Source organism: Bos taurus, chromosome 17, assembly GCF_002263795.3.
Source record: "Bos taurus isolate L1 Dominette 01449 registration number 42190680 breed Hereford chromosome 17, ARS-UCD2.0, whole genome shotgun sequence".
In the NCBI taxonomy this organism is placed as follows: domain Eukaryota; kingdom Metazoa; phylum Chordata; class Mammalia; order Artiodactyla; family Bovidae; genus Bos; species Bos taurus.
In genome coordinates this window covers 61,409,485-61,421,514 of record NC_037344.1, presented here as the reverse complement: position 1 = coordinate 61,421,514, position 12,030 = coordinate 61,409,485, and the positions used below count along the sequence as shown (strand labels likewise).

Genomic DNA, 12,030 nt, shown 5'->3' with positions numbered 1-12,030 from the left:
AGGGGCTCTGCTCATTTTTCCAACTCAGAAACCAGGGATCCAGTAGACAAGCAGATGCCATGATTATGCCCTGACCTGCTCAAACAGCTATAGTGGCTCCCCAGTGCTGACCATGGTCACCTCCCCCTCCCATTTTGTGCCTCAGCCAAACATCTCTCAACAGGGATGAACAACTCTCTCCAGATAACTTGAGAAAATATTCTATCATTAAGAGAAAATGGGCCCCCGTCCCTCCTACCTTTCTCTCCCATTCCACCTCACCTACTGATCATTATTTTGCTCTGGGGAGGAAAAGTGGGATTAATTCTCCTTTCTTTGGATTGACCCCCTCAGAACACAAGGCTGGAAATGAAAGTGTGCCTTCTTGAGTTTTATTTTTTGCTTTGTGTTCACTTGACATGAATGTCCTAAAAACAAAGCTGACTATATACTTGGTATATACTATACATGTGATCTTAGGAAAACGCCTTTTCAAAAATTTTTGTAAGTATCAAATGCCCCATAAGACAAAAAAGGATACACATACATGTGTGCAGGCATACACACACACCCCCACACACACTTTTTCTCACTTTTTTTTGTGTTTAGATCAAGAAAAGACAGTCCCATTGCTTCTCAGCCTTTAGGCTAAGATCAAGTGAAGAAAAGACAGTCCCATCTGGCCATGGCCAAACTAGCTGGCCACTACTCCTTCTATTCCGAGTGACATTTGCTTCTCCTTGACACTCTCTCCTTTGCCCGCTCCTAAATCCAAACCTGCTTTGCTAGAGAATCCAGTCAGTTATACATGTTAGTATGAATTGGGTTTGTCACCAGGTGTATTTCTAGCCTTCACTCCTAGAGTAAAATAAAAAATTTTGTCCCCTCCAAGGAATTTCCAGCATGGAGGATTCTATTTGGGGAAGTTGAGAGAATTGCCCCAATATCCCTAGAAATTATGTCTTCACTGCCTAGGAGTGAGTGACTCTCATTTCTGCCTCCCTGTCCTGGAAATAATCATTTTTCTCAAAGACATTGTAGCTTTCTAACCTTTATGCAAAGGTCAATGAGAGGGCCTGGAGGGAGGGGTAGCCCACCGTCCAGTGTTGGCGATGCATCCTAGAGCCTGACCCCGACTCCCCCGAGAACACGCACTTGGGAGAACAGAGCCCTGGACACTCCTAAGGGGAGTGGCCTCCTAAGTCACCCAGCCACTAAACGGGCCCAGGGGATGTGGCTGCAGGGCTGGCTCCCCACTGAGGCAGGTGTCTGTCTGTCCATCTCTCTGGGTTCTAGTCCAACAAGCTTCGTACAAAAACCCTGCGGAACACCAGAAACCCCATCTGGAACGAAACTCTGGTCTACCATGGCATCACAGACGAGGACATGCAAAGGAAGACCCTCAGGTGCCTGCTGGGTGGGAGGGCAGAGACGGGCCACGGCTGGGCAGACAAGCACGCGTGATCCCCAGGAGCTATGCCTTAAAACATCTCAGGGTAGTTTTACTTCTAAAAGATGTTACCTATTTCAAGTAGACATTTTTGAAAGTACAGGTAAGTGAAACTGTTAACATCTTGGTGTCTTGACATCTGGGTTTAGCGTGTGTATTTGTGTGTGTGTGCGCGCAAAAGTATTTTTTTAAATAAAGTTTAAGTATTTTTTAAAGTGTTTATAAGAATGGACCATCCTATCGAATAATCAGCCAGCTTCACTTACTGATGCCACTTTGTATTCTTCTATAATGTATTAAAATGCGTTAATGAGGAGGGCATGGCAACCCATTCCAGTATTCTTGCCTGGAAAATCCCATGGACAGAGGAGCCTGGCAGGCTACAGTCCATGGGGATGCAAAGAGTGGGACACGACTGAAGCCACTTAGCACTCAATAAATGAGTATATTCTTCTTGTGAAGAATTACTGAGAAAACAAAGCTGCCTTTAAATGTTCATCCCTTCCTTTGCCTGGGTCTCTTTTCTCCTTCTGTGAGTGTGTGTATATTCATTATATACATACATGGTGGTGGTGGTTTAGTTGCTTCAGTCGTGTCCAACTCTTTGCAACCCCATGGACTGTAGCCTGCCAGGCTCCTCTGTCCATGGGATTCTCCAGGCCAGAGTACTGGAGTGGGTTGCCATGCCCTCCTCCAGGGGATCTTTCTGACCCAGAGATCGAACACACATCTCTTAGTCTCCTGCACTGGCAGGCAGGGTCTTTACCTGGCGCCACCTGGGAAGCCCCGTATACATATGTTTAGTGTACATATATATGCAAACACCATCATTTACAGTACAAGAAATATCTTTTCGAATATATCTGGAACTCGCCTTTTTCCTTAAAATATATCTTAGGTTTGTGGCCATGAGAAGACATTTAGAGCCACCTAATTTTTTTCAGGATATTTATTTTACTTTTTAATTAGAGTATATTTGCTTTGCAATGTTGTGTTGGTCTCTGCTGTACAACAGTGTGAATCAGCTGTATGTATACATATATCCCCTCTCTCTTGAGTCTCCCTCCCACTCTCCCATCCCAGCCCTCTAGGTCATCACAGAGCACAAAGCTGAGTTCCCTGTGCTGGACAGCAGCTTCCCATTAGCTACTTATTTTACACATTTTACACATTAGATCTACCTAATTTTTAACTGTTTCAGAGTATTCCACGGCATAGATTTATCACATATTTTTAAATGCTTTATTAGTAAATATCATGAATATATATACAGGCTTCCCTGGTGGCTCAGATGGTAAAGAATCCACCCGCAACGCGGGAGACCTGGGTTTGATCCCTGAGTTGGGAAGATCCTCTGGAGGAGGGAATGCCACCCACTCCAGTATCTTACCTGGAGAATTCCATGGACAGAGGAGCCTGGCGGACTACAGTCCATGGGGTCGGAAAGAGTCGGACATGACTGAGCAAGTAACACTTTTACAGAATATAAAAAAAAAAACAGTCTTTCAAAAACCTTAATATTTTTTGTATTTGCTTCTGCTCTTTTTTTTGTAAAGAATTAAGCACTACAGATGCAAACTGAAGCTCCTCTTGTATACTCCATCCCCCGCCTCTTTTCTTCTTCCTTCCCCAGGGCTAACCACTATTCTGAATTCTATGGGTATGATTCCCAAGCGTATCCTATGCTTCAGCTGCATAATTATGTGTCTGTAAACAGTATATGATATTGTTTGGCATGTCTTAAAGTTTTATGTGACTGTTTACCACTTTATTTATCCAGTTCCCTGTGGACAGACGTTTAGACAGCTTCCAGCTTTTCTCTATTATAAACGAATTTTCAATGAGCATCCTTCATGCTTCCTTGGGTTCATATGAGTATTTCCTTAGGATAGAAATCAAGGAGGAATATTTGCTGGATCATAGGATATAGGGTGTGGGTCTTTTTAATTTTACAAGACATACAAACTCCTCTTCAAAGGGGCTGTTCCAAGTACATTCCTGTCAGCTACAAAATTTTCTTAAGCACACATTTGTATAGCAGTGTAACATCCATTTAGAAAAGTGCACATGAAAAAGTGTACAGATAGACACATTTTCACAGAGTGAACACACTGAGTTAAGAAAACAGAACAGCGCTGGACCCCGGAAGCACCGCCCCGCCCCGCCCCGCCCCCCTCAGTGAGGACCTTTCCCCGCAGGGCGTTCACCGCCCCCATTGCTAACAGGACAGCTTCGCTCAGTCTGGTTCTGTACTTTATACAATGAAACCACACCACATCATTCTTTTATGTCTGTCTTCTCTCATTTAATATCCGTTTGTGACAGTCACCCGAGTTGTGTGTAGTTGTAAGTTCTCATTGCTATTTAGTATTCCGTTGTGTGGATGTAACAGTTTCACTTATTCATTCTACTGTTAATGAGCATTTGGTGGACTTTCTGTTCGGGGCTATTACAAATAGTGCTGCTGGGACATGGTAGTAGCTGTTCCTTGCATGCATTTCTGTCGTATATACACCTGGGAGTGTATGACTGAACCGCAGTATACCTATATGTCTAGGTCTAGTAGAGACTGCCAGTTTTCCATAGTTTTATGGTTTTTACACTCCAACAAGCAGTGTCTAGGGGTTCCAGTTGCGTCCTCATCAACACTTTTCCATGTTGGCCATTCTGGTGAGTGTGTAGGGGTGTCACATTGTGGCTTTTGCATTTCCCTGGTGAGTGAGGACAACATTATTTTCAATGTGTACTGTTAACGTTTCCAGGGTTATTTCATAATTTTCTTAAGATCTCTCCCCATTATAGAATACTTACATTATTTCTGCTTTTTCACAATTACAAACAAAACTACAGGAAGGATCTTTAGTTATGTATTTTTGCACTTATGTCTTCAAGATAAATTCTTAGAAGTGGCATTGCTAGGTCAAATATGGTGACTATTTTTAAGTCTTTGGAGACATATTGTCCTGTAGAAAGGATGGTGTTGTTCACACCCCTACTGGCTGCATGGTGTGTACACATGGGGCTCAGAAGGAGGGTGTTCTGACCCTCTAGAGCTATGAACCTTGTTCAGCAATTTTTTGTTTTACTGGAGTATACTCGTTCAACAAATGTTGATGGCCGAGAGCAAGGTGCTGTTAGTTCCTATCAGCCTCCCATGCCTTGGTGAGGGGGAGATTCCTTCGTTCCTCTTAGTATATGTCAGGAAGAATTATCATGCCTCAACTTGTCCTTTGGGCCTCCTGAGGTACCTTTCTCATGACCACCAATTTTGTGTCTCTAGTGTACTTACTGCTGTACAGAATGGGTAGCAAAAGACAATACAGTGTTCTGGGATTCAGGAGCTTCAAATTCTGGTGCTGCGCCTTGTGTGATGTTTAGTTGCTCAGTTGTGTCTGACTCTTTGCGACCCCATGGACTGTAGCCTGCCAGACTGCTCCATCCGTGGGACTCTCCAGGCAAGGATACTGGAGTGGGTTGCCCTCTCTGCCCCTTACTAGGGAAAAATTATTCAACCTTTCTGGGCCCCAGTTTCCTCTATAAAGTGGGAAATTCAGAGGTTTGGGAGAAGGGAAAGAATTAAATGAGAAGAGGTCCTAGCCTAACTTTGCAAAACATGCTGCCGAAATGGCCATTAAGCAGATGAAAAGGGGGCTGAGCTTCATTACTCATCAGGGAAATGTAAATTAATACTACAAGGAGATAGATATTATGGCCTACTCAGAAATGCAACAGTTAAAACTGACAAAATCGAAATTAGAATGAAGAACAACCAGGACCTGCATAAACTACTGGGAGGAATATAATTGAAGGAACCTCTTTGGAAAACTGTTTAGACATTTCTACTGAGGTTAAATTTGTGTGTTAACCTCAGGAGAAGCTTGGCTCAGCAATACCCAATAGAAACACATACATGTGCATACAAAAAGACATGAATGTGAATATTCCCTCGCAGCTTCTTTCATAACAACTAGAAATAGCTCGAAACCAAATGCCCATATGTAGCAACATTATTAGAGTATATTTACATGATGGAATACTATACACCCAAAACAAGGACAAATTACTATAGACATGGATGAATCTCACAGACATAATGCTGAACAAAAGAAGCCAAATGTAAAATAATCTATACATCTGATTTTATTTATATGCAGGTCAAAAACAAGACACGGAATCTTGCCAAGGGGACAAAATGGTTATCTTTGAGGAAGTTAGTGACTAGGAGGAATCATGAGGGTCTTCTGGCAGCTGAAATGTTTTACATCTTGATCTGAGTGGTGGTTACATGGGTGTATGCATATTCAAAAATCAGCAGCTAAAAATTTAAGTTTTGTGCATGTTACTGCTCATTAAGTTATACTGTGATCAAGAAGAAATTTAAAATACCTGGCCTAGTGTTCAATAAATAGGATGTTGTATTATTCCTGTGCACATTATACCTTCCCTACCATCATCAATCACACACAGCTCTTGGTACACAGTAGGTGCTCGGTATATGCTCTTTTTTTTTTTTTCATCCCCATCGTTTATATTGACCACAGAATCTCTGTCTGTGATGAGGACAAATTCGGCCATAATGAGTTTATTGGTGAGACCAGATTCTCCCTCAAGAAACTGAAGCCCAATCAGAGGAAGAACTTCAACATCTGTCTGGAGCGGGTGATCCCGGTGAGTGCCTATGCCCTGAGGGTTCAGTGAGGGAGAGGATGGGATAGATCTGTCAGGTGCCAGACAGAGAGGGGCTGCGGCAGCTTTGGGGAGGAGGGTGAAGATTTCAGCTCAGAACATCAGGGTTGCCTGCTGGCTATGCCTTCTTCCAACCCTGGTTAGCATCACTTCTGAAGGGCAGTGTGGTGTGGCAGAGCAGTCTGCCTGAGTTCAAAGCCCCGCCATGTTCAAAGCCCTGCCATGTCCCTGCTCCCTGGCCCTCACCAAGGGTCTGAACTATTCTGGGCCTCAGTTTTTCTTGTCTATAAAATGGACATTACAATAGCACCTGCCTTGTAGGAGGGTTGTGTGAAAGACATAACTAAAACAACCCTGCACATAATGAGCACGCATAAATTAACTGTTGTTCTTATAGAAAATAATGCTGCCTTACCCACCTGTCAGTCAAGAAGTTCATAAAGCATCGCAGAGATACACAGAAGGCAGGATAGCGTGGTGCTTAAGAGCATGGGCTCTGGAGCCAGACTGGGTTTGAGTCCCATTTTCTGCCACCTGCAGTATAGCTTGAATCCCTTGACTTAACCCCTCTCTGCTTCAGTTTTCGTATCTGCAAAATGGGAAAATACGGTACCAACTTCATAGGGTCTTTTAAGGATTGAGGTGAGAGTACATATAAAGCATTACAACTGCTATTTCTCACCTTTTAAGAAAGAACGAGAACCACACCGAGGCTGTTCAATTGGGCTGCACCTCAGAATCAACTGGAGATTTTAAAACCAGAGCTTTACAAAATAGATTTCATGGGACATCTCCCTGGATATTCTGACTTAGTGAGGAAGGGTGAGACCTAGCAATCTGTATTTTTACAGATAATCCAACCCACCCAGTTATTTTTTTTTTTAACCTCTGAGCTACCTGGGGCCCAGAAAGAGGAGGGAGTTGCTAAGATATGAGTTGATGACTCTGCTCTCAGACACCGGCCATAGCCCAGCTTTCCTGCAATGACCAGTGTGCCTCCTCACTGGGCAGTGAGCCAGTGCCCCCATGGAGATGCCTGCAGCATCCTCCCACCAGATGGCCAGCCTCAGGAGGGACTCTCATGTGTGCCACACCATGTTCTATAGCACCGACAAAGCAACAAGGAAAACTTTACACCGGATGCCAGGCTCCAATAAATCGCCAGATGTGCTAGGAGGAAGCCTTTCCTCTGGGTCTTTGCCTGGTAACAGCTGGCTCTTCAGGCTTCATCTCCTTCCCCTCAGTGAGTCCAGTCGGTCAGGACAGGGCCAGGCCCCCATCTGGGTCTTCAGTTACTGGGTCTGCTCATCTTGCTCTGATGGACACAGCCAGTCCCGGAGGCACAGAGGTGGCAGGCCAGGCCTGCGCTGGCCCCAGCACCCTGCTGATCTTTGCTCTTAACCCTCTCACCATTGACTCCCTTCATGTGTCCCACCAAGGACAGGGATCTTCTAAGCACTGTGCCCTTTCCTCTGGACCTCAGTTTCCTCATCTCTAAAGGCGAGAGGTTGGATTTAACCAGTGCTTTTCACATTCTGTTCCCCAAAGGAGCCATGGGGGAAGAAGCATCTGGTGGACCAGATCTCAAGGCCCCTGTGCTGCTTCAACCAGAGCAGACAACACCTTATCTGTTTTGTGGATCCGGTAGTCTGCCACTTACTGACTGGGGCAAGTGGTTTGACCACTCTGACCCTCAGTGTCATCATCTGTGAAATGGGGACATTAATACAATCTACATCATAGGCTGTTGTGCATTAACATGGTCTCTCAAATGGTTAGCATTTTATATATATATATATATATATATATATATATATATATTAGCTGAAAGGGGGAGTGTTGGAGGGCTACTGAAGCTTGGAGGACCTCTCATCATGGCTCTGGATGCTAGTGGAGGGGAGAAGGGGGTCTCTGGTCTTTCTTGAGTAGGGTGATGAGCCCCATTGACAGTGCTATTTTTCTTTTCTATCTTTTTTATCTCCCTCCTCAAGATGAAGCGTGCCGGAACCACTGGGTCAGCCCGAGGCATGGCCCTCTATGAGGAGGAGGTGAGTGCTGAGTAAAATGGAAAAATATAGTTGAAGCCACAAACAGGGTTTGACATCTCCCTTTTCTCTCCCTCACTGGCCCGTTTCCCACTCTTTCTCCCCAAACCACCCGCCTGTTGGTTCATAATGAGAGGTGCCTTTGCCCAGGGCATTAGAACATGAGACCAGGAGCATGCTCTTCACACCTGGAGCCCCCAAGGTGGGGGAAGCCCATCCTCTTGCCCGCAGAAGACACCCTCGTGTTCCTTGGCCTTGTTTGCAGAAGCTCTTCTAGTAATTCCACTGCACTAGGGCAATGCCACACACCCCTTGGGAAGGCAGGGCAGGTTCTTTAAGCTGTGCGTCTGGCAGAGGCTCGAGTTGGGCTTCACAGCCATGCCCTTGGCCCCAGGCACTCTGCTTTTGAGAAGACTGGTTGGATGGGGGGTTCTGAGCTCAGAGTCGGGCTGGCATCAGGGTCAGGCTCAGTCTATGACCAGTGTCAGACTTAGCCTGTGACTAAGTCAGAATAAAGCCACCAGCCCCCGTGTGCCAAGGACTGGGCCTGTTGGCTTTCATCATTTGCTCCTCCCTGGAGGTTGGAGGGGAGTGTCTGCTGTTTGTGGTGCTGAACTGCACTTGTGCTGGCCCAAGTCCTCCTACTTTCCACAGACTGTCTCTTAATGATCACCATCCATGTTCCCAGAACCCGTCCGTCCTAGACCCACACACCCTCTTCTCCTACTGCAGCAGGTGGAACGTATTGGTGACATAGAGGAACGCGGCAAGATCCTGGTGTCCCTCATGTACAGCACACAGCAGGGAGGCCTCATCGTGGGCATCATACGCTGCGTGCACCTGGCGGCCATGGATGCCAATGGCTACTCAGATCCATTTGTCAAGCTGTGAGTCAATGCCAGGGCCTGTCAGTGGGGCCGAGAGGGGGTCCATTGCAAATGGAGAACTAGAGAGCTTCCCCAAGATCATTTTACACTGAGGCCCCGAGAGGGCAAAGAACCTGCCCAAGGTCACACAGTGAGACAGATGCCCAGCTTAAGAGGTAATCAGTAGTGAAGCCCCAGACACCGTCATCCAGGTTCTTAGTGATCCACTGGGAGAAAGTCCTGGCTAAGAGCACAGACTCCAGAGGCAACAGCTGGATTGAGCCCCCAGCTGTGTGACTGGAGGCACATGTTTCAACTTCTCTGGTCCCTCAGTTTCCTTATATGTAAACGGGCGGTTGTACCATCTAGGGTTTGTTGAGGATTAAATGTGCATAAGGTGCTTAGGTAATGTCTGGCACCAGGTAAATGCTCTAATGCACACTGGTCATTATTAATGTTGATTCACTTTCTGATCTGTTAATTAATTATTCTCCTGATACTAGTTGGACATTTAGGGTCATCAGGAGGCTATTCCTATTCATTAAACTTAATTCATAATAGCCTCTTATGTCTCCTCTCAGCTGGCTGAAACCAGACATGGGAAAGAAAGCCAAACACAAGACTCAAATTAAGAAGAAAACCTTGAATCCTGAATTTAATGAGGTATGGTTGTCCCATTTTTTGTCATATGCTGTAATAGTTCGTATATGTGAAGGTGGAACAAATTCCCTGCTAGAAAGTTGTAAAGCACATTTTTTTTAGAAAAAGCTTTCTTTCATAGATCACCTTGAATTATCTAAAGAAGAAAGAATGAGTTCTTCATCACTGGAGGGAATCAAGCCTAAGACAAAGCCTATAGATTTGGAATGTCAAAGGGAAGATGCTGTGTTTGGAGAGAGAATGTCTTTACCAACTCTAATTGTGTATAATACTGATATTTGAGGAAATAAATAGGAGCAGTTGTCCCCCATACCAGCCACCCGGTTGGCACTGCCCTCTCCCTCAACTCCCAGACCCATCCAATGCATCCAACCCCAGCTAAAGCCACTCTCCAGATGCCCATTTAAGGCGTTCCTTCCTCTGTATTCGCACCGCGACTTGTCAGGGACCTAAATCCTCAACTCGTGGGCACTAGGTTACAGGCCAGCCACGTAGCTGGTAGACGAAGCCATTAAAGTGGTGATTTAGAAAAAAAAAGAATTATTAATAAATAAAGAATAAAGTAGTGATGTAGAAAAAACTGCTAACATGCAAAATTGGTTTTTACCATCCCTTATAAAATGGAAAAGGGAAACCACAGTACAGTATATTCATATGGTATTTCTATAATTTAATATTTGAATATTTCATATGATACAAAATTCAAATTAATATTCACATTGTTTTTTTAAGTCATATACCAATATGGTCACACATGGGGAATGTTGACTGTGGTCATTCTTGAGTAGATAGATTACAAGTTTGGTTTTGGGTTTTTGTAGGGGGGCCAGGGTTGCTTCCGTGTTTGTTTTAAAAGTGAACATGAGTGAATTTTATGATTGGGCAGAAGAGTTATTGAAAAAATCAGGTTATCTGAAAACATAAACACCTAAACCTCAACTACCTTTAATCTCTGAATGATGAAGAAGAAGGAAAACCACTTCAGAAGCTATCAGAATGTAAGGACTGAGTTCATGTCTGTCTACCTTCAAGGAAATGTGACCAGAATCAGCCTTCTTAGAAAAACCCCACCAGTCTTCCCAACTTCAAGCAGAGTCATTGAAAAGAGAATTATAGGGCCTGGGGGCTTTGTTATACAGAGTGTTTGTTGAAAGGGGATTATCAGGCCTAGGGTAAAGACCCCCTTGATTCCAAATAACCAATACAAGGGCCTCCCCTTGGTCCATGCACCCTTGGACTCAGCCTCTTAGCTCCTGATGCTGAAGACTCAGAGAACCCTGTCACTCACATACCTTCCTCTGCTGCGTCTAGGAATTTTTCTATGACATCAAACACAGTGACCTGGCGAAGAAGTCACTGGACATCTCAGTCTGGGACTATGACATCGGCAAGTCCAATGATTACATTGGTGAGTGCTCCCAGCTCCCAGGCAAAATGCTATCCTCTATCCTCCCAGGAGAAGAGAGCCTTACCCAGGGATGCAGAGTTTTGAGGACCCTGCTTTACTCTGGCAATTACTTTGTCCAAATGCAAAGTCAGGACCCAGGGTCCTCATTTGGGTCCAGTTTGGGTTACAAAGCTGGGAAGATTGGATCATGATTTGTTTTTTTGCTGAACAAATCACCTCCAGTGGAATAAACAATTGCAGAGGAGAGGAGTATGTGGCCTCCGCAGAAAATAGGGTGCAGAGGACATCTCCTTAGGCTATTGGCAAGTCCAGGATGAAGGTTCTATTGTTCCCAGTCCCCCTCCAAATAATGAGGAAGCACCATCATTACCTGTGGAGCAGGGAGGGAATTCCAGACAATGCATACAGCTCCAGCAAAGGAGTGCAGGTGGGATTGAGCAGGGTGATGAAACAGACTCCTTGGAAATGCATGATGAGTCCCCAGAAGTAGTGAGAGAGAATTTCAGTGAGCAGAGTGGTGATTTTAAAAAGGTCTTTAGGGACTTTCCTGGTGGTCCAGAGATTAAGAATTCTCTGGATTCACCTCCCAATGCAGAGAATGTGGGTTTGATCCCCGGTCAGGGAGCTAGGATCCCACATGTTAAAAACATTAAACAGGAGCAATATTATAACATAGTCAATGAAGACTTTAAAAAAATAAAGAAGGTCTTGAAAAATAGACAGTGTAGTTATGACTTGATGCCACAGTAGGGAGCCATTGCAGGTTCTTAAGCAGGGAGTCTGTAGACAAAGAAAACCAGTGGTAATAATAACATCACAACCACAACTTCCAGGAGAAAGGGTGGATCCCAAGTGGCTGGCTGGGTGGGTGGTCACTGCTTGGTGGCCCGTTTTCCCCCAACTAGACACTTGGGTCTAGAATGAGATTCCTGTGCA

The 12,030-nt window shown here is 44.8% G+C and overlaps 1 protein-coding gene across 9 annotated transcripts in view; it reads left to right on the top strand.

Moving 5' to 3' along the window:
• RPH3A (rabphilin 3A) overlaps nucleotides 1-12,030 on the top strand; it is a 293,036-nt gene that overhangs the window by 278,750 nt on the left and 2,256 nt on the right. For all 9 annotated transcript variants that reach the window (XM_059875879.1, XM_059875878.1, XM_059875880.1 and 6 more), the window contains 6 exon segments: nucleotides 1,276-1,385; nucleotides 5,971-6,097; nucleotides 8,107-8,163; nucleotides 8,893-9,047; nucleotides 9,608-9,689; nucleotides 10,998-11,094. In XM_059875879.1, coding sequence (XP_059731862.1) covers nucleotides 1,276-1,385; nucleotides 5,971-6,097; nucleotides 8,107-8,163; nucleotides 8,893-9,047; nucleotides 9,608-9,689; nucleotides 10,998-11,094 — 628 coding nt within the window.